General features: G+C 41.2%; 2 protein-coding genes across 4 annotated transcripts in view; both read right to left on the bottom strand.

The window, feature by feature from the left end:
* The window catches only part of ZBTB11 (zinc finger and BTB domain containing 11), a 29,227-nt gene extending 21,867 nt beyond the window's left edge, over positions 1-7,360 (bottom strand). The window contains exons 1-2 of one of the 3 annotated variants that reach the window (XM_007164001.2): positions 6,764-7,360; positions 465-700 (exon numbers count right to left, since the gene is read on the bottom strand). In XM_007164001.2, coding sequence (XP_007164063.2) covers positions 465-700; positions 6,764-7,073 — 546 coding nt within the window. In that variant the 5' untranslated portion in view covers positions 7,074-7,360. Of the gene's footprint in view, positions 1-464; positions 701-5,737; positions 5,906-6,359; positions 6,467-6,763 lie in introns of those variants that run through there. The other 2 variants (XM_057545211.1, XM_007164002.2) reach the window with 2 other exon arrangements.
* A 2,887-nt stretch (positions 7,361-10,247) lies between these two features.
* RPL24 (ribosomal protein L24) lies at positions 10,248-15,069 on the bottom strand. The gene is made up of 6 exons (XM_007164006.2): positions 14,977-15,069; positions 14,770-14,845; positions 14,123-14,233; positions 11,612-11,748; positions 11,131-11,194; positions 10,248-10,508 (listed from the first exon to the last, which is right to left on the bottom strand). Exons 1-6 carry the CDS (start codon positions 14,979-14,981, stop codon positions 10,428-10,430), a joined length of 474 nt encoding a protein of 157 aa, XP_007164068.1. The 5' UTR covers positions 14,982-15,069; the 3' UTR covers positions 10,248-10,427.
* Between the last annotated feature and the right edge of the window lie 7,567 nt (positions 15,070-22,636).

Below are 22,636 nucleotides of genomic sequence, written 5' to 3'. Positions count from 1 at the left end.
TTGTTCTCACTGTCTTCTGCTATGTTCATTCTACTTGACCCAATGAAAATCTGCACCTCACTTCTTGCTGCCTCCTCTTATTAGTCAGAAATTTATTTGATGATATAAGAAACGAATGCAGGCAAAAAACAAAGACCTAGTCAGCTTAATTTTACCTTGCTGCATGACCCAGAAACTGCTTCCAGAAATGTATTCTGTCTACCTGTACCAATATACTATTAAAAAGAAGAGAGGAGGAGTAATTAACAACAAACCAACAAGTTACATTCTGATGAGAAGAAACAACAGGAATATTTATGATTAAAGAAGAGGCAGTATTAGCAAACTTTTAGGGCATGTAACAACATGACAATGACAGTGCCAAAAAGAAAGCAGTTTTAGTGGTTTCAGAAAAAATTCAGTTAAGACTATAAATACTAACACACTAGCTACAAATGTTAAGCTGAATGGAAAGTTCCACTTACAAATACAAGTTCATGTTTGGATACTGGCTTCTTTTTTGCAGGCTTGGAAGCTGTAGTTGGAGGGGAAGTAAAGTTGCTCAGGTCATCCTCTGATTCATTACTTTCTTCTCCAGATTCAAGGTCTAGTCCCAATTCTTCCAACATTTCTGAAGTATCTGATATAGGACGGGATCGATCTAGTTTCTCCTGGCATTTGCTACACTGTTTAATGTAATCTTTGACTTGCTTTAATATACCTACAATGAAACAAAAATTAACTAGTTAAATTTAATACTGCTCTCATGTGAAAACTGAAGATTATACTGTTCATTATTTAATCTGTATATACTAATGTATATTCAAGTGCATGTACACAGACACACACATGCCCATAAAGTATGTAGAGTGAATTATTTAGAATTTAAGATACATTTTTTTTCATAGATACGCTATAATGACAATTTGTCTCCATGCCGAGGTAGACTGTTCTGTTGTTCACTCTTAGTTGCTCATTTACTCACTGTACGATTATGTAGCACCATCCATCTCCATGTGAGTTTCAACTCACTCGTGCAATAGGAACTATATGAAATTGCCAATATTCAACTGTTTTTGACCTTCATAAACAGTAATATAATAATGTGGTTCACGCTAATAACTCTCCACCTTACTAACATCAGGCTTCACCATGCAATTAGCTTTGATCAATGGAATATGAATGAATAGGATGGATGCCATGTGTCACTAGAAGCTTTAAGAAGCAATGTTTCCCATTGGTTCCCTGACTTATGTCCCCTCTGTCAAAGAGCAGCATGTACCAGATGGATACTGTCCTTTAGCCTGAAATGCAGATGAAAAAAACAGGTGGAGCCAATCTGCAACCTGAAAAGGACCACATCAAAACTTGTAATGAGTGTAAAATATATCTCGTCTTTGAAAGCTATGAGCTTGTAGAGTTTTATTAAATAACAGTATACACAATCTATCAAAAGTTGATTATACACGAGCCACTCATAAAACCCTATTTTGAATTTCAACTTTCAACTCAACATGCTGGGATGGGGTAGGAAGCAGGGAGGAACACTTTACACACACTCCCCCCTCTCCATCATACTTGTAAGGGAGGAACAATTAATTCCCATCCTACAGACAAGGAGAATGAAGCCCTAAGTGATAACTTGTCCAAAGTCACATCTAGTAAACTGCATAAGTGGGCCTCCAGAAGTCATGTGACTTTCAGGATATTATGCTACTTACCCAGGAATACATTTATCCATCCCTGTGACAGAAACTTCTTCCCCTACAACCCCCAAGTAAAATGCAAATGAAAAGGCTATTAATTAGCTAAAATGATACAGAGGTATATAGTAAATTTCTGAAAAGAGTTTCAAGATGATAAATTATACCAACTTACTTGCACTTCAATCTTCAGATAGTATTTAAGCAATATTTCTCAAATTGTATTATATCCCATACTTACTAAAAAAAAGTACACACTGGACTAATAAATTCGGAAAACTATATTCTCGGGACTTCCCTGGTGGTGCAGTGGTTAAGAATCCGCCTGCCAATTCAGCGGACACGGGTTCAAGCCCTGGTCCAGGAAGATCCCACATGCCGCGGAGCAACTAAGCCCGTGTGCCACAACTACCGAGCCTGCACTCTAGAGACCGCGTACCACAGCTACTGAGCCCGCGTGCCACAACTACTGAAGCCTGCGTACCTAGAGCCCTTGCTCCACAACAAGAGAAGCCACTGCAATGAGAAGCCCACACACCGCAACGAAAAGTAGCCCCCGCTCGCTGCAACTAGAGAAAGCCGGCGCACAGCAACGAAGACCCAACGCAGCCAAAAATAAAAATAAAATAAATAAATTCATAGAAAAAAAAGGTATTAATGTATGACAGTCGATCAACTGTATGAAAAATCATCCTATCGTATTTTAGAAGTCCTTTAATTCGAAATTCGAGTGTTAGTGTTTTGATGGGATCCATCTTAAATCTAGCTTTACAGATTCAGGAACCTGACCTCTTTAGCTCGCCCAGAGCTGATTAAGCTGAAAGAATCTGACTCAAATTAATCACTGAAAAGACATAAAGGCGTAAACATAGTTAACTTACTATTTTAAGAGTGGGTAATTACCACAAGGAGTAGCAATTACTTTATGTAGGAAAATTTGAATCCACTGACTAACTTTGTGACCATGTATGTCCAAGTCACCTAACCTCTCTGTGCCAAAATGGGGATAACAGCACTTACCTTCACAGCGTGTTATAACGATAAAATGTTAATATTTATAAATCACTTTGAACAGTGTCTGAGACAAGGTAACTACTACATAAGCGTTAAATGATGCTCAACCTCCATAAAAAACGTCCACGTAGGGGACTTCCTTGGTGGCGCAGTGGTTAAGAATCCACCTGCCAATGCAGGGGACACAGGTTCAAGCCCTGGTCCAGGAAGATCCCACATGCTGCAGAGCAACTAAACCCATGTGCTACAACTACTGAGCCCACGTGCCACAACTACTGAAGCCTGCACGCCTAGAGCCTGTGCTCTGCAACGAGAAGCCACTGCAATGAGAAGCCTGTGCACTGCAACCAAAAGTAGCCCCTGCTCGCCGCCACTAGAGAAAGAGCACGCGCAGCAATGAAGACCCAATGCAGCCCCCCCCAAAAAAAGTCCACATAAAATACCAAATTAGCATTAAGAGGTTCTTTACTGAGCATAGACTTAGTGGGTAAACAACCTCTGATAAAACAACTTGAGGAACAGATTCTCACTCTAGAGCAGGGTTTCCCAACCTCAGCAGTGTTGACATTTTGGGCCAGATGATTCTTGTTGTGGGGCAGGGAGGGGTGAGTAAGCTGTCCTGTCCTGTGCAGTGTGGCATGTTTAGGAGCATTCCTGACCTCTACCTAACCAGATGTCAATAGCAGCCCCTCAAACACCACCACCAGTTATGACAACCAATATTGTCTCCAGACATAGTCAGATGTTCCCTGGGAGGCAAAACTGTCCAGGGTTGAGAACCCCTACTCTAGAGATCTGCCAAATTGAACAATTTGCTCCTGTTAGCTGTTCAAGAACCTCCCTCCCTCCCGATCAGTGATGAGGCCCAGAGAATAGTGGCTCCTATTTCTATTTCTCCACGCATATTAGTCATTCAGATTTTTTGTTTTTTTTCTTCAAAGAGGTTACAAAGTGGTCAGTTACAGCTGTATTAACATAGACCCAGTTCTTGCTGGGTTTTCAGAAATTACACCCTCCTCTTCTAGATTAGATAACAGCAGCATCAATTTATCCCCATAAAACAAATCAGTTCTTAGGGTAGGAATCTCTGCAGGTAGCTAATTTAACCTATTACATAATTTTCCTAGTTTAATCTTTTTTCCTACTAATTTAATTTTCTCTTCACATTTTGCATTAATTGTAGATCCCCATGAGTCCGCATTTGACTGAGGCAGGGGAGAGAGTCATTTATTTGGAAACTCCAGCATATAACTACAATACAGGATAAAATAAGGGGTTGAGAGGGTGAGACTATTAACATTTTACATTCTGAAATAAATTTGCTATATGTCAACTTTAGGCACTGAGCCAGTTTTTCACTGTGCTCAAACAAGTGAAGTTGCTACAAACTTGCCTGATTACCAGGATATAATGGCAATGCTTATGATGGCAACATTCTAGAAAAAGCAGCGTAAATAATAAATCCCAGTAAACTATCCCTGACTTTGGAATCATTTTTTTTCTTGGTATCTACACTGATTAGATCTTATTAGTTCCCAGATAAACATCTACAGGGCTTTGGAGTATGTTTATTATAAAAAGGGTCCATTTGTGGTGTATGACACATTAAAAACTGATAGTTAAAAATGTTTTATCAGTTATCAGTTCCAGGTCCAAGAATGTTTATTTTTCTGTCTATGCAGCATTGTTCATTTTTTTTCTCTTCCTTTTGGCAGTCCCGAGCAGCATGCGGGATCTTGGTTCCCCAACCAGGGATTGAACCCACGCCCCTTGCTGTGGAAGCGTGGAGTCTTAACCACTGAACCGCCAGGGAAGTCCCCAATGTTGTTAATTTTAATAGGCCTATAACAAACAAGTAAAACGAGTGAAGTGTTAATATAATAAACATCAAAATGAATAGCTAATTATCGAGGGCAAACTCCTCTGATGCTTACTGACTATGAATTCTCATTTTAAATGAAGAAATATTAAAATAATAAAAATGATATAAAATAGTATCATAAACCCATTACACATTAACAAAAATAGCATTTATATGAAAAATACTATTTACCAAAACATAAAATTAGTGAGAAAAGTGCACTACTTTACATTTTTGCAAGTCTTTTTAATGTGTGGTTTAACAGAAGACAGATTATCATATATGCATTCAATCTATTGCCATATTATCACATGTCATGTAGCCTCTGGAAAACGCCACTGTGTACTTGTGATACAATAAGTGAAAAGGCAAATAATGCCTTAGTATTATTATGAATATAATTTTGACTTTGGGGATTCTCTGAAAGGATCTCAGGGCCTCCCTGTTCAGGGGTTTAGTACCAAACTTAGAGAACAGCTGTTCTGGACAATTAAGGACTTCAAAAGTCTACTTATCCACAAATGTATCTCTCATTAAAAAAAATAAACATCAACACAGTCTCAGGGTTTTTTTTGTCTTTTAAGACACTGCCCACTAAAACAAAAATCAAACAAACAAAATACTGGATTAGATATCACTCACAGATAATCAATTTAGGGAAGGAAAATTCTGAACACTAAGCCCATTTAGCACCATATAATAGTGGTTAAGAAAAGTTTGAAATCCCAAAGGTCAGCTCCTGGTGCTTAGTTTTCCCATCTGTAAAACAGAGACATAAATGTTTCCATCTTACAAGCTTTGATGAGGATTAAATACTATGTAAAAATAAATTAAGTGCTCAGCACTATGCCTGCATGTAAAAGCTTGATCCCTGTTATCTTTAGCTGTAATTATCGTTTTAACATGTCATAAAATATTAAACCTGAGACATTTGTTCAACAAAACTATGTCTGACCAAATCAATCCTAACAAAATGCAGCAATTACTCCATATTTACCCTTCAGTCATGTCTCTTTATAGGAATTTAATTCAGATATTGGTTTAAAATATAAAATAAGGAAAAGCTTTTAAGAAGAACATAGAGAGCTGGACTGTTTTTGAAAACACGAAAGAATTATTTAAGAAGCAAAAAGACCTATCCAGCAAAGTTCATATTCAGTAGTCTAACTTCCTTACTCACCGATTAAGTTCCATAAGTTAATTTCTGCAAAACCATACGGAATCTTTCCTGACGAAACCTCTTCTATAGGCCTGCAAACTTTTACTAATTATAACCGAACGATTTGAATATTCATCAACTTTTTGGACCGTGAGGGAGGTAAAAACAAAAACAAAAACAAAAACCCCGAAGGACCCTTTCTCTCCTCCCCTAACCTGGTTTCCCAAGGAGTCAAACTTTACAGCCACACTCCGGGACCATAACAATCCCAGAAACCGCATCTTTTCTGGGTATACATAGTGCCTCACAGTTTCCAAATCGCTCTTCACTACAGCGAAGGGAAGAATATTAAAATACCCAGAATTGAGACTACCTGCTATTAAAATTCTTGCCCTAAAAACTAGGCTCAAATGACTGTTTCCACACAGTCACTCGAAATCACTTCTGCACACAACTGCATGATTCCTTATTCACGCCGCAGTAGCACAAAGACGAACCCCGGCAAGCGGATCAGCAGAAGCTCAAACCCGCTGGCCAACACCCTAGCGGAACGCACGGCAGAAAGCGGCCGGGCTCTGGGCGGACCGTGCCGCTCCCAAACCATCCGCACAAACAGGATTTTAAAACGCACCACACACAGCACCTGCAACGGCCGCCCGAAAGCGTCAGCGAAGGGAAGAAGCCACCGCCTCCCGCGCCGCCGAAGGAGGCGGGCCCAGCGCACCCCGCGCGTCCCGGCCCCTCCCCGCGGCTGGGCCGGCCCCCGGGGAAGCCCCCTTCGCCCCACCCCGGGCCAGGGCCCGCCCCCAGCTTCCCCGGCCTCCTTCCTGTGGGAAGTGCGGCTCCTTTCGCGTCCCCCACCCTCTCGGCGCCGCCTGGCAGCTGCTCCGCCGCCGGGCACGGGCTAGGCTGAGCCCGCGAGCGGCGTCCGGGAAGAGGGTGCCGGACCCTCACACTCGCGGGTGCCCAGACGGGCTCGCCTCCGGCTGCGGGCCTTTCCTGGGAGCAAGCCGCCCGCCCTCCCCCTTACCGCGGGCGAGGTCTTACCTCGCCACCAGTACGTCTTGGACAAGTCGTGCCAGGTCTGATGCTGGGTGTGGTGAGTGCCGCCCGGGCCCAGGTGCGCAGCCTCGATAAGCCCCCGGCGCCGCTCGGGCTGCAGCACCACCTCCAGCTCGGCGAAGGTCTTGCGGTGCCGCTGCCGCCGCTGGTAATACAACGTTCCGTCGCGCACCACGTAGCAGGCGGCCGCCTTGCGGATTTTACGCTTGACATTACCCTCGGTGCCCGGCGCGTACGGCTCGCACTCGTTCGTCAGGTAGCGCAGGATGGCCTGGTAGCTTTCCTCGCTTGACATCGCTGACGGCGGCTCCCCGAGGGCGCCTGTCAGTGGCAAGGGAGGAAGACAGCGCACTAGTTCCGGGCGGATGCAACAGCAGTGGCGGCACTGTAGGGAGGACTGGCTGTGTCTGTGGTGAGTGCTCTTCGAGGGCGCCCGCACCACGAAGGGAGAACGGACGAGTTGGTAACCAAGAGGAACTGCACTTCTCCAGCGCGCGGGATCCGCTGGCGACTGACAAAATGGCTGCTGCACCACCGGAAGTGACGCAAATCAAGGGCAGTGGGTGAGGGGGCTAAGCCCTGATTGGAGCGCAATGGCTTTCTGGCTTGATCTAGCCGACCAAGTGACGTTAGGACTGCGGACGGACATTTTGGAAGCGGGTAGGCCCTTCCTGGGAAATCGAAGTGGTTTTGAGCAGACATCTTAAGTCCTGGCAGTTTCCCTTTTTGTTTTTCCCTTCTTTCCCATGATCTGAGCACGTGTAGGAGGCGGTGGTGGGAAGTTGTTAATCCCGTCGGAGATACCCCAAGGTGTAAAGGAGTCTTTTTGACCCCGCCTACGTTTTGAGACACCCGACAACATAAAAGCGCCAGATTTTGAGGCCCCTAGTATAATATTAGCCACTGGATGTAAGACCAAAGAAAGCCCTTTCACGTGGAAATGTAGCTTCCAGTTGAGTGTTATAAAATCTAAATCCCTCCGTGATAGGAGTTAATGTAATTTCTAAGCAACTGCTTGTTCCTAACTACCCATGGAATAGTCATTTTTCTGGAATGATCAATTTATGTATTGACGATTTTTTACCTATGAAGGTAGTCATGTTGGCAAGGAGTGAGGAAGAGCAGCTAGCAGTGTTTTCTTACAGCTTTATTTGCATATATTTTTACATAAACTTAGAGGAAAAAATTCTCTATTTTGCACCCAACATATAGTGAACGCACAGAAGGCCGAGGCGGCTCAGACTGCGCGGTGCTTTATTGTAGCCTGAAAACTCTGGGCCAACCCTCTCCTCTCCCAGCCTAGAGTCTTGCAGTCACTGAGTGAGGTAGTGACCCTTTGGAAATAGGTGAGGACAGATGGTGAAAACAGTGGGCTCAAAAAGCAGGATGCGGGACTTCCCTAGTGGTGCAGTGGTTAAGAATCCGTACTTCCAATGCAGGGGATATGGGTTCTATCCCTGGCCAGGGAACTAGATCCCACATGCATGCTGCAACTAAGAGTTTGCATGCCATAACAGAGGAGCCCACGAACCACAACTAAGACCCAGCGCAGCCTAAATAAATGAAATAATTAAAACATACAAAAAAGCGGGATGCGTTCAGTACCCCCGCACTTGGGGGGTGGGGATTGCAGGAATTTCCAAACGGCCTGGTTGTTTGAGGCAGTTGAATATTCTAGCTGTAGGTACATGAGCTCCCAGGCCCTGAGGAAAGATAGAACTACCAGGCCTTAGGGCCACTCATTCCACAGACTACAGCTGGGTGAGGGAGGAATTAGAAGATAGACACACCCCTGCTCCCAAGGGGTGGGGCACCCATAATGGATTTCCAAATCCACCCTCCAAGGGATGTGTATGTGCTGGGCCAGCACCACCAGTTTTGCTGTGAAATAGACTTCCTTTAAAACTAAATTTAATGTGGGACTTTCCTGGGGGTCCAGTGGTAAGAATCCGTTTTGCAATGCAGGGGATGCAGATTCGATCCCTGGTCAGGGAACTAAGATCCCACATGCCGCGAGGCAACTAAGCCTGCGTGCCACAACTACTGAGCTCGCCCACCTCAACTAGAGCCTGCCTGCCCAAACTAGAGTCCATGCACTCTGGAGCCTGCGCACCACAACTACGTTAGAGAAAACCCACCACCACAACTAAGAGCCCCCGTGCTGCAACAAAAGATCCCCGCATGCCGCAACTAAGACCCGATGCAGCCAAAAAAATAATAAAAATTAAAAATAAACCTTTAGAGAAAACTAACACTTAAAAAAAAAAACTAAATGTAAGTAGATTAAAATTTTAAGTAAACAAGTTGTGGACATGGCTAAGAGAAACTCAGTTAATTGAAATCCCTCCACACCCAGATCAGTTTCTATCAAAACACACCCCGTGAAAGCCCTGAGAAGCCCATTAATACCTGGGATTCTCTTCTGTGCCTTTGGGCCAATACAGAGAAATGTTTCAGTGAAATGTTTTACACGTGGTCCAGTGGTCTTCCTGAGAAAAGCTAAACTTGCTGTCCTGTGAGAACAAGTATTTAGTGTTTATATTGTCCTGAGCTGCAAGCTGTTCAGGACTCAAAGGTAATCAGAATGGGTAGTTCCATTTTAAGGCATTTAGACCAAAAAAGCAGTGCTTTTAAGGGGACATTTTATTCTGTTCAAAAGTAAGAACATGTAGCTCTGCATTCATGTTAGGTATTTTGACTGGCTTTTAAGCTTTCTCTGTTCACAGCTGCATGACCTTTTTTTTCATATATGTTTTTAAAATACAGGTGATAGTTCTAAGTAGTTTTAACTCAGCTATAAGCTAATGGTTAAAAGGTGAGATACTAGTGAACCAAAAGGCATCCCCATATGAAATAAATGTGTCTATTATGGAGAAGGGTAATTTAACAAGAAAATAACTCATTAAGAAGGCTTACTTTCTGCAGACAGAAGAAAAAAATGCATCTTTTAGCAATCAACCTGGATAAAATCTATGCGACATCCTAGTACTTGTAGCTATGTAACAAAAAAGTTTAGACAATGCAGTCTGTAACGTGCCCTTATAGCCTCAGCTGGGCAAAGCTTGCATTTAACCATATAGATCTTATTTTATTTACATCATCTTGCTTAACATCTCTCCAAGAGGCTTACATTAGGAGGCACTATTCCCAAGAAATGAACTCTTTAAAAAATACCTAGCTCTTGGACTTCCCTGGTGGTGCAGTGGTTAAGAATCCGCCTGCCAACCGCAGGGGACACGGGTTCGATCCCTGGTCCGGGAAGATCCCACGTGCCGCGAAGCAACTAAGCCCATGCGCCACAACTACTGAGGCTGCGCTCTAGAGCCCGCGAGCCACAACTACTAAGCCCATACGCCACAACTGCTTAAGCCCACACGCCTAGAGCCCATGCTCCACAACTTAGAGTAGCCCCTGCTCACTGCAACTACAGAAAGCCCACACACAGCAATGAACAGCAACGAAGACCCAATGAAGCCATAAATAGATAATTTATTAAAATAAAAAAACAAAAAAATCCACCTAGCTCTTAAATTCCTAACTGTGTAGTTTAGCTATTACTGTGTAGGCTGAACATGCCTAATTTAGGAGTAAAAATTCCACCACAATCTAGTTATAGTCAGATCTTTATTTAAAAATCCAAGCTGCCAACTTAGCGTTTTCCACCAACACGGGGAGCAGAAACCTTCACAGGCTTCACAATCTTTTGCTTAGGTGCTGCCTTTGTGGGAGCCTGTAAAAAGACAACATGTTATGTGGCATTATTCCATGTGGGGTTTTGTTTTGTTTTTTTCCCCCATCACTGCTCTCTTATGCCCAGATTCTGTTTGTATCCTAGATTGCTTTCCTAATTATCTGTGTTCCTAATATTATAAAGTCCACCTTTATATGAAATATAAACGAAAGACAAAGATATCAGATTGAAGGAGTTAAGAGACACAACTAGATGCAGTGTGGGATCCTGAATTGTATCCTAAGAACAGAAAAAGGACCAATGCTAATTTTTTGGTTTTTAAATTTTTACTATGGTTATTGAAATTAACACTGTTAAAGCTGGGTAAATTCTGTACAATTATAGAAAATTTTACTGAAAATCTAGAATTATTTCAAAATAAACTTTAAAACACCTTTATTTTCCCCTTTCCCATTTCTATATAGCACTAACATACTCATTTGGCTTTAGCAAAGGGACCTCTCTGGAGACCTGAATCACTCACTCAGAAATCAATTATGGACACCATTAGAGCCTTGCACTGAATTCCTTAAAAACTGAAACTTTCATTTACCACAATTTGGATTAAAAATAAATCTTTCTGTTGCTTTAAATGAGAAATCCAAGACAATCCCACAATTACCTTTGCAGCAGCCATTGCTGTCTTTTTAGATGCTTGCTTAGCCTTTTTTGCTTCCTTGGCAGCCCTGTTGGGTTAAAAATAACTTAAGCAAAGCACTTTACTCCTTAAGGGTATAGCTTATTAACAGGAGGCTAGTGTTTGGGAAAAGTAGAATTAACATATTCCTTCCCCACCTGCAATTATTTGTATGATAAATCCCAAGGATTTATTAACAAATGTCATTAACCACCAAGTCAGCTTAACATTTGTTAGAAATTGTATAGTATCTTTATAATTGCATATAGAATTTCAACAAATCATTTAGACTATAGTATAAACTTCTGTATTATTAAACATGAGTTATTTACAATTTGACAATTCCTACACAGATGCAAGTAACACAACACAAAATAACGTGAGATTGATTCCTGTGCCTATAAACCCAAACATAACCTAAAATCCATTCCAATAGCTGAAATGCTCATAATGAAAGCTTCCTCACCTGATAGCTTGTTCTCGTTGAGCCTTCCTAACTTCAGGTTTCTGATTCCTCTTGGCCATTATATCAGCAAGAGATGCACCAGTTATGGCCCTCTGGAATTTGACTGCACGGCGGGTTCTTTTCTTTTGAATTTCTTCCTATAGAACAAAAAGATGGGGACCACACTTAGCAACCTTGCTTCATGAATGTCAGGGAGAAATGAAATATCACATGTCATAAGGGGGCAAATGAGCTCTCTCGGGCCTTTTTTATAAGGGCACTAATCCCATTCGTGAGGGCTCTGCCCTCATGACTGTATCACCTCTCAAAGGTCCCACCTCCTAACCATAACCTTGGAGGCTCAGTTTCAACCTATGAATTTGGGGGGGAACACAATTCAGACCACAGAAATATTCAACCAGGGAGTTCCCTGGTGGCCTAGTCGTTATAACTCTGGGCTTTCACTGCCAGGTTCAATCCCTGGTTGGGGAACTGAGATCCCACATGCTGCACAGCGCAGAAAAAAAAAAAAAAAAAAAAAAAAAAAAATCAACCAAAAATAATCCATGCAATTATTTGAAATGAAATATACATACAAATATATATTTTTAAAGGATCGATATATAAAATACTGCAATACACAGATAAGTTTTCCAATTATGGATTGGTTAAACCATCTATTACAAATCCTGGCCATTATTTACTACTTTATTTAGAAAGACAGAAAGTTAAACTCTAAGGAAGTTAACTGAATAGTACTTTAAAAGTGATCTTAACAAGACTGTTGATGATTAAGAATGTGCTTTTGGAAAAAAAATTATCAAACTTCAACTCTATTTTGTTTTTACTCCAAGTACTGACACTGGGAGAAATAGTCAAGTTAGAAGATGATTTAAGACAGGAAAAGCCACCAAATGTTAGGGAATGTCTGGGAATCAAGACAGTACAATTCAAACATCTGCTGCAGATTCTATACTGGAACCTATGCTACAGTGCTTATGAGGAAAAAGATCTTGCGTGCATCTCTAAGTCCAAGAAAAACTATTTATTAAAGCAGGGATATGCAAAATATCTTAAAAATTGTAAACAGGACATATGGAGGAAAGAGGGCACATTTGTGGTTAATCAAAATGCTTGTTTTACCAATACTTTAAACTTTTTACAGAGGTGATATTTTATTGTAGAAAATGCCAGTATTTACCTGTTTATATTTTTCTTACCTCAAATCCATTTAAAAAATATTTTTCTTATTGTGGTAAAATATATATAACATTAAGTTGACCATTTTAAAGCATTTTTAAGTGTATAATTCAGTGGCATTAAGCATGTTTGCAATATTGTGCAAACACCAATTTCCATCTCCAGAACTTTTTTCATAACTCAAAATGAACTCTGCACCCATTAAATAATAGCTTCCTATTCCACCTTCCCCCCAGTCCTGCCTGGTAACCTCTACTTTGTCTTTATGAATTTGTCCACAACTAGGTACCTCATAAAAGTGGAATCATACAATATTTGTCTTCTTGTGTCTGGCTTACTTCACTTAGCATAATGTCAGGCTTGTCAGCTTTTTAAGGCTGAATAATATCTCACTGTATGTATTTAACACATTTTGTTATCCATTCATCCACTGATGGGACATTTGGTTGTTTCCACCTTTTGGCTATTGTGAATAACAGCACTATGAACATCAGTGTACAAGTAATCTGTTTAAGTCCCTGCTTACAATTCTTTTGCGTATATACAGATTTAGAAATGGAATTGCTGGATCATATGACGGTAATTCTCTTTAACTTTTTGAGAAACTGCCAAACCACTTTCCACAGTGCCTGCACCATCTTCATTCAGCAATGCACAGGGTTCCAATTTCTCCACATCCCCACCAACATCTGTAATTCCTCCCACCCCCACCCCCGTTTGGATAATGGCCATCCTACTGGGTATGTCACATCCCCCTATTTAGAATTTTTCCTTCCTCTTAACTCCCATAATACCTAGCCATGTCTTTCACCCAGGAGGTGAAAATATCACTAAATATTCACAAGCCTCCTGAATACTAATTCTCTTGCCATGGCACTCAAACCTTTTCTCAAAAATCTCTTTCAACAGCCTAAAAGACCACTTCAAAAAACACAACCAGTTTTAAGAACTAACATGCTGGAAGACTCCACAATATGATACCTACATTGGGAATAATTCTGTAAGCATTATAACCAATACCAAATTTCCATATAACTATTTAGTTGCCACCCACTTGAACATCTTAAACACTTCCACGGTGAGCTATAACCCAAGTGAGCTTAATGTAATTTACCTAACTCTGGAAGGGGGATGCTTTCAAATTTCAACTCGATATTTTTACTGTGAGCCTAAGATGTATAAGGAGGCACTCTTTATATCAATCATTTTCACTTCACTGTTTGATGCTTTACAGTTAGGAATACTTTCACATACTGTCTCATTTAATTTCAATTTTAAAAAGCAGTAAATGATGCTCAGAGTTTCAACAACATGAAAGTGCATTTCACTTACCGACTGTCCTTTTTTGTGCTTTCTTCTGTAGAGGACAGTCCAGTTGATCTGACGAGGATTCCTCTTGGAAAGGAATGCCGACTCACATTTTGCATTAAGAAATTGGAAAACCTGTCGTGACAAGTTCAAAGTAGGAGTCTTGAGCTTGAAATTATTAGTAAATTAACATTCTAATTCTATCCTCTCATTTTACAAAATTGAGGCCCATACAGACCAAAAGGCTTGTATCACAGAACTGGCAGGAAACTGTCTCTGCGTTTCGCCCTGTCTTTTCTCGAGCAGACAAACCTAAGTTCATAACGCAGAGAGTTGAGTGTCAAATTCTGGAAGGCATCTAACTCCTGTCCCTCCCGAGATTCCAAGAGGACCTGGTGCCCATAAAATAGCCAAATACCCCCGTGGCCCACTGCCTTTACACTGGATCATTAAGGTTACACAAGCTCCTAACTTCCGACCTGATTTACATTCGATCAAAGCTCAAGACTGATTTCCTTAGAGGCTTCTGATCCTAACACTCATTGCACACAGGGTCCCCGGAACAAGCTTTTCAGGGACCAAGAGTGATGTGGTGAAGGACCCGCCTAGACTGAATGAGACCGGTCTTTCCTTAGAAGCACAAGGTGCGTTTAGCCCACGCGGCCTTTCACCTTCCCGTCGGTCCTGGCGTAGCGCCTCCCGTGTCCTGGGTAGATCTTGTACCCGCTGAAACTGCATAGCTCGACCCTGTAACGAAAAGCGAAAGCCCATCAGGTGGGGTGGGGGATATCTTAGGAAAGGAGAAGCCACGCCTGGGATGCCGGAGAAGCCCTTTGCCCGAAGATGCAAGCGGATTGGGATGTAGGGTTCCTGCTTACTTCATTGCTGCTAGTGCCGGCGAGAAGAAAAGATGGCGAAAAAAGGGAAAAGGATCATGGGAAGAGCCCTTATAAGGTCGTGGGAAAGCAATCTCCTCCCACAATTCTCTTCCCTAACCCCGGCGTTCGGTGATGACGTCACCTCGCCGGGGCGAAAAGTCTAGAGTTCCCCGGCTGCCGGCTCCCTCTGCGCTGGAGGCCGTTAAGGCTCTGCAGGCGGGGAGGGAGGGACAGGCAGGCAGTTGCTTTCTGAGTCATTCTGTCGTCTCTCCTAGAGCCACGTCCTACTGCAGGGAACGTGAGGTAAAGAGAAGAGGCTCCTCTCTCCCCTCCCTCTTATAGTTTAGTGATGCATAGATGAATACCCCTTAGGTAAAACCTAAAATCATATTTTGCCTTCTGTGCTGGCCCATTTCCTTAACTAACAAAATTAAATTGTAATAGTTTCCACATTTGCAAAAAAATAAGGACATCTGAACTGTCTCTGAGGCCGTGCAAATGGAATTGTGCTTCATGGCGTTTTGCATTAATTATAATCAACGTTTGTTGAGTGATCTCTTTCTGTGTGCCAGGACTCGTGCTAAAGCATTTGCATACATTAATTCAGTTTACAAAATCTCTATTAAGTACGCGCCGAAGCATTGCCAAATGACGACTGCAGGTGGCGGAGGAGATCGATTGCCAGGCTGCCGGCTGCTACCTAGTGGCGGGGGTGTGGGGGTAGCGGCCGGTGGTTGCTCAGGAAACGGTAAAGCCCTTCTCTGGAGAAGGCAGCTCTGCCCGGCCCACCGGGAAGGCCGATGCCTGGATCGCTTGACCCCTTCTGTAATGCTCGGTACTTCAGCAAATGATGGGGAGTGGCAAAAGACAATCCTTGAATTGTGTGGGAGGCTGGAGTACTTGACTAGGAAACAAATCTAATGATCGATTTATGCTGTTGTTGGAGCCCACTGTCAGGCTGCTCCAGAGTATGCCTCAATGGCATAGTGGATATTTTGCATTCAGGTTACTTAAGAACCGGTAGGTGCAAGAGGGATACTTTGACCTTCCTCTCTGTCCCCCTGAAAGGAGGAAATAAATCTCTCATACTCTCTCGCTGTACTGTACCAGAAGATAGGAAGACATCATTATTACCAGAGATAGGGAATTCAGGGCACAGAAGCTTGTATAAACAAACTTTGATACTTCTTCACTAATTTACTACCCAAAGCCCAAACTTTGCTTAAATTCCTTACTAATTATTGTTCCTTTGTCTAAAAAATATAAAAGCTGCCTGCTTTTGCAACTTCTTACTTAGGACTTATTTCTATGAGACCTCTGTGCACATGAATTAAATTTGTTTAATTTTCTTTTTCTCCTGTTAATCTGTTGTGTGTTCATTTTATTATTAGTCCAGCCACAAGAACTCAAAATGGGTAGAGTAGGAAATTTCCCTCTTCTGGACACTCTCTAAATAAGCAACTCACCCTAAAAAGTTCTGCAGGTAGGTGCTTGAAGAGATTTGAAAAGTCCAACAAGGTGGCTGACTGATATTAAGAAAGCTGCACATATGTTGGAAACAATCTCAAGAACGAATGAACAGAGATCTGAATGGAATTGAAAAGCCAGAGAAGCAAAGGGAAGGAATTTGACAGCCTGACCAACTCTGACCAGCTGTTGAGAGTGTCTGGTATACTTAGAAGACCTTGTCTAAATAGACTACAGGCAGATGGATACCTCAGCTTCCATGGTTTTTGAACTTGACTCTGACATCCTTCTAACTTTCTTTGTTTTAAATTACTGGTGATAAAATAGTTTGATCACTTAAAAAAAAATCTTTCTGGAATAGTCCTGGCTTCTACAAGCTCCACAAGGCACAGCTGGATGTGAGTAGAGGGTGGAGCCAAGATCTACCTGCAGGAATTTGGATCTGTTTACTTCACAGAACCCCAGAATTTATAGTCCCTTCCCAAGCATTTTAGGAAGATTTGGTTCTGTCGGTCCTCGAAATTATTTTTGGTCTGACTAGACCGTGGAGGAAAAGTAGGAAACTCGGTCTTATGGATTTTAGCTCTTTTACTCTTTCCTGGAGCTGGCATTTCAGGGTTCTTTATAACACTCTGTATGTATCACACCTTACATTGTGTTAAAACACTCTTATGATAAGAAGAAATTATACAGAAACCCCTAAAAGCATTTTATATAGTGTCATAAAGCACAGTTTCCAACACCATTCATAAAATTTTGCAGACTTTATCCTTTCTCTTTCATAGGCAAAAGACACAGCTTCACTCCAAAACTGGTGCTTTTCTGGGCCTCTATATACTTCCTGAGAACAGAGCATTCTCTTCACTGTTTCTTCACCTTTTATACATAGTCTCCTGCTGTATTAGTTTCCTGTGGTTGCTGTAACAAATAACCACAAACTTGATGGCTTAAAACATGACAAATGTATTCTCTTATGGTTCTGGAGGCTGGAAGTCTGAAATCAGTATCACTAGGCTGAAGTCAAGCCATCTGTGCTCCTTCTGGAGGCTCTGGGGTAGAACATGTTTCTTGCTCTTCCAGTTTCCGCCCAGGTAAACCCTCTTGAATTCCTAACCCATAAAAACGGTGAGATCGGGCTTCCCTGGTGGCGCAGTGGTTGAGAATCTGCCTGCTAATGCAGGGGACACGGGTTCGAGCCCTGGTCTGGGAAGATCCCACATGCCACGGAGCAGCTGGGCCCGTGAGCCACAACTACTGAGCCTGCGCGTCTGGAGCCTGTGCCCCGCAACGGGAGGGGCCGCGATAGTGAAAGGCCCGCGCACCGCGATGAAGAGCGGTCCCCGCACCGCGATGAAGAGTGGCCCCCACTTGCCGCAACTAGAGAAAGCCCTCGCACGAACAGAAGACCCAACACAGCCAAAAATAAATAAATAAATAAATAAATAAAGTAGCTATTAAAAAAAAAAAAAAAGATTAGAAAAAAAAAAAACGGTGAGATCATAAATGTTTGTTGTTTTAAACTACTTTGTTTTAGGAATAATTTGTTAACATAGCAATAGGTAATGCAGGAGGTAAGGAAAATTTGAAGATTGAGTCTTAGTGAATAGCGGTATCATTTGTCAAAAGAAGACAGATAAGAGGAAGGAGCGTGTTTGTGAGGAAAGGGTCAGTTTGGGAAAGACCAAGTTCAAGATGCCCGCAGGATGTTAAGGTGGAGCTGTGTAGTGGAAAGATAAACAAGTTTAGAGGAGTGTTTGGAATAGGATGTATTTTAGGAGTAATGGATCTATAGGTGATAATAGAATATGTCGATAGTATCACCTACTGTCACAGGCTGTCTTCTCTGGAAGCACTTACTGAGACTATGTTTAGAGTAAAAGGTATTTATTAGGGACCAGGTCCTATGAAAGGAAGGAGGAAGCAATGTTAGGCAGAAGAAGGCAAATGCATTACTGGCCCAACTAAACCTCAGTCAACCCTGCCAGGAGCTCTGGAACAATTATTGCCTGTCACAGTATCCCTTTTTGAGTCAAATGATCAATTCTCTTTGTACCCCCACCTTGCTTAGTCAGCAGATGTGGGTTGACCCAGAGAGTTCATGACCTAAATGAGGTGGTGCTCAGCAGCTGAGCCAGACTCTGCTGACAGCTGGAGGACATTGCTAACTATGATGTCTTCAAGTTTTCATATCTAACTACCAATTATATAAATTATAGGGGACAGAGGAACATGTGAAATGACTCCACATGGTTGCAATTGGCATCTACAGGATGACTTAATTTCTTCAACATCATGTAAAAGAGAGAGAGAGAGAGAGAAGAACGAATGAACAGAACCAGCTATATAAATAATTGGCAGGGTCCAGTGTAAAATGAAAGTATGGGGTCCCTTTGTCAAAAAGCAGGAAAAAGATGTCCTTAAAGTACTAAAATAAGCTATTTCCTTTCTTCTGCAATCTATCTCTTGACCTTTCATGATATTTTTTCAATTGCTATTTAACTTCATGTTCTCTCAGGCAAGGACATTCGCTTGGCCAGTGCAGCCCCTCATAGGTGCCCAGGGTCCTGCCCTGTGACTTGACATTGTGCTTGAACATTCCAGGCCCACCTGCTCTCAGATCCCCCTCCTTAGAGGCACCGGACCAACAAACTACCTCAGTGCTGCTGGGAAGTTCAGCCAGCCATCTCCTTCCACCATCCTCCTGGGTAGATATCAAACTGGCATAATGCATGATGGTGCTGCCTGCTTTGGAGAGAGCTGAGGGGGAGGGGAAGGAGTGAGTCAAGGGACTGTAGAACCAGCGGCGCTCTGGAACCCATCCCTAGAAAGAGAGGAGGCTGCAGGGAGTGGGCCCACAAGAGAGCTGAGGTGCCAAGCCCCAGGCACATGCTCTATTGTCGCATTATACTTCACTTAAAAAACACAAATGCAAGGATACGATTATTAAGACTTTCAAGACAGCGACTGCAGAGCATTAAATTCCAAGCATGGGATACCCCTGAGCAAGGGACCCTGTGTGACTGCACAGGTTGCACAACTTGAAGCTGGCTCTGCCTATAGATTAAAAAAAATTTCAGAGCCTCCTCAATTAATTGCAACATATGAATTTTAACTGAGGCCTGATTTGAACAACCAAGCTGGGTAGACCATAGGGGTAATTTGAATACTGACTGGATTTTTGATATTAAGATGTACTGTTGATTCTTTAGATATTGTAATTGTACTGTCTGTGTTTAATAAAAAAAGAGTTCTTATATTGATATTTAGAGATACTTACTAAATATTTACAGATGAAATAGCAGGATGGCTGGGATTTGCCTTAAAATAATCTGAGGGAGGGACTAGTGGGTAAGGGCATGGATGAAAAAAATGATTGGCCAGAAGTGGAAAATAGTTGAAGCTGACTGTTGTGTAGGAGAGTTCATCACAATAGTCTCTATATAGTCACCTACTTTTTTTTTTTAATTAAAAAAATATATTATTATCATTCTTTATTTTTGGCTGCGTTGGGTCTTCATTGCGGTGCGCGGGCTTCTCATCATGGTGGCTTCTCTTTGTGGAGCACGGGCTCTAGGCGCGTGGACTTTGGTAGTTGCAGCACGCGGGCTCAGTTGTTGTGGCTCACAGGCTCTAGAGTGCAGGCTCAGTAGTTGTGGTGCACGGGCTTAGTTGCTCCGTGGCATGTGGGATCCTCCCAGATCAGGGATCGAACCCGTGTTCCCTGCATTGCCAGGTGTATTCTTAACCACTGTGCCACCAGGGAAGTCCTGTTATGTACTCTTTTAATTACTTTTCCATGATAAAAAGTTTCAAACAATTATAAAGTGTTTTGGGATTAAAGATTTAAGTCCCGCAATTCAATCCTGAAAATAGGAAGAATAAGTATCACCTGTATTATTTTGTAATTAAAAAAAATTTTAAAACAAACAACCCACTTTATACAAGAATGTTTATATCATCTTTATTCATAATACATACAAGAAACACTCTCGGTGCCCCATCAAATGTGAATATATAGACAAACTATAATATATATTCATATAATGGACTACTACTCAGAAATAAAATGGAATAAACTACTGACTTACACATCAACATGAGTCCCCAAAACCTTATGCTATGTGAAAGAAGCCTTACCAAAAAAAAAAAGTACATATTGTATGATTCTGTATGTATCAAGTTCTACACCATACAAATCTAACCTATGGTGGAAAAAAAAAATCAGAACAGTGGTTGCTTCTGGGTGGGAGAGGAAGGATTGAATGGGAAAGGGTATGAGAGAACTTTCTGTTTTAATGGTAATGTTCTATGTCTTTATGGATTTTGGGTTAATTAAACAGTTGGTCAAAACTCAGTGAATGTTCATTTAAGATTTGAGTATTTAATTGCATGTAAAGTTTACTTTATATCTTTTTTTTTTTTTTTTTGGCTGTACCACGCGGCATGCATGATCTTAGTTCCCGACCAGGGACTGAACCTGTGCCCCCTGAAGTGGAAGCTCGGAATCCTAATCATTGGACCGCCAGGGAATTACCGTAAATATTATTTTAAAAAACAGGAAACTAAATAAATATTGAACACTAATTAATGAAATACTTGTTGATGTATGTAGGGGGATACATCAAAAAACGAGATGGATGGAGGGGAGGGATATATATGTGATAAAATAAGTATATAAAGTATATAAAGTTATATATAAGTATATATAAGTATAATAAAATGTTGACAAGAGAATCAGAGTGGTGGGTTTATGAGTGTTCCCTGTAAAGTTCTTTCAAATTTTCTGTATGTTGGAAATGTTTCATAATAAAATTTTGGCTAAATGAAGGGAGCCATCTTCTGGAAGAAACTGGTATTACCGATTGGCTCAAAAATGCAAGAGGAACGAAGCATGGTGTTTATAAGAGTCAGAATGCAATAACTGCTTAGTACTGTTCACATACTCTATTGGTTCTCACGCATTGAGTACATTTTTGTAAAACAGATCTACTAAAGAAAAGAATGAAATTCTTTTTGGGGAGGGGGAGGATAACATTTCTCTTAACATTTCCCTATCATCAAAATCAATTGCAAATATTAATCTGTTAATCCTGATCTATAATGAGATTTTACAACTTTTATCTTTGAAAAATGTCTTTTCACCCTGACAGATACTGCCATCAATCCAAGGACATACGATTTAAATGGAACATATTAATCTCTTGGAAGGCAATTATAGAATTAGACTATTCTCTTGATATTTTCCTTTTAGCATGTCAGATTAATTATTTCCAATTGAAAGTTAAGTGAAAGCTCCAAAATGCACAGTTAAATGGGTCTTGAAACATAGAAATTTTCTTTGCATTTGCATTGAGGTCTCAACAACACTGCTAAAACTGTAATTTGAGCTCGAAAAATATAACCATGGCAAATTTGTTTGAGAATGGACAGCTTCTTTTTTGTTTTAACTTCTGAATCAAATAATGTTAGTGATTATTGAAATGACTTTACCACAGAATAAGTTTTGCATGTAAGTGCTGCATTGTCCTTAGCTTGAGTTTGTTAAGAAGCATCATCACATGATCAAAATTAGCAAAAAACGAATCCTAAAGCCATTCAGTAAGTGTTCCATAATAGTGGTTAAGGGAGGTTCTTTTCATTTGAAAAAATTTCAATATTGGCCCTGAGCTAAAAAAAATTAATAATAATAATAAAACGATACCACTGGTAAGTCATCAAACACTGTGTGGTAGGGCAAGTCAGGATATTCAGCTGTTATTTCTGACAAAAATTCATGGGCTGATGATGGTAAACCCATAAGAACAAATGAAGTTTATTGTTGACACCACTGGCTCAACACATAGTGGATTCAAATGTTTTCCACAAAGAATCTGCTAATTAATAATACAATGATGTTATAACCATAGGCTTTACACCTTACATTTTCACAAGTGTTGTAAATCTGTCAAACTAAGGCTTTTTCTACTTTTTTAAACAGATTCCAGCTTAGGTGTATTGAATTAGTGTTTTCTCAACTTCTTTAAAAATATTCTCACCTGTTCAATGCAGCCTATTCATAAAGGCTAATTCTTCAGTCACTTGAAAAATTGACTCCTTGAATAAACAGAACACAGGAGCAGTTTCAATAACACCTGTCAACTCATTAAGAGCCAAGGAAAATGATTCAAAATAATTAGCCTTCACTAAATAATTT

Source organism: Balaenoptera acutorostrata, chromosome 4, assembly GCF_949987535.1.
Source record: "Balaenoptera acutorostrata chromosome 4, mBalAcu1.1, whole genome shotgun sequence".
Classification (NCBI taxonomy): Eukaryota; Metazoa; Chordata; class Mammalia; order Artiodactyla; family Balaenopteridae; genus Balaenoptera; species Balaenoptera acutorostrata.
Note: the sequence above shows the minus strand (reverse complement) of the source record. Positions and strands in the feature narration are given on the sequence as shown.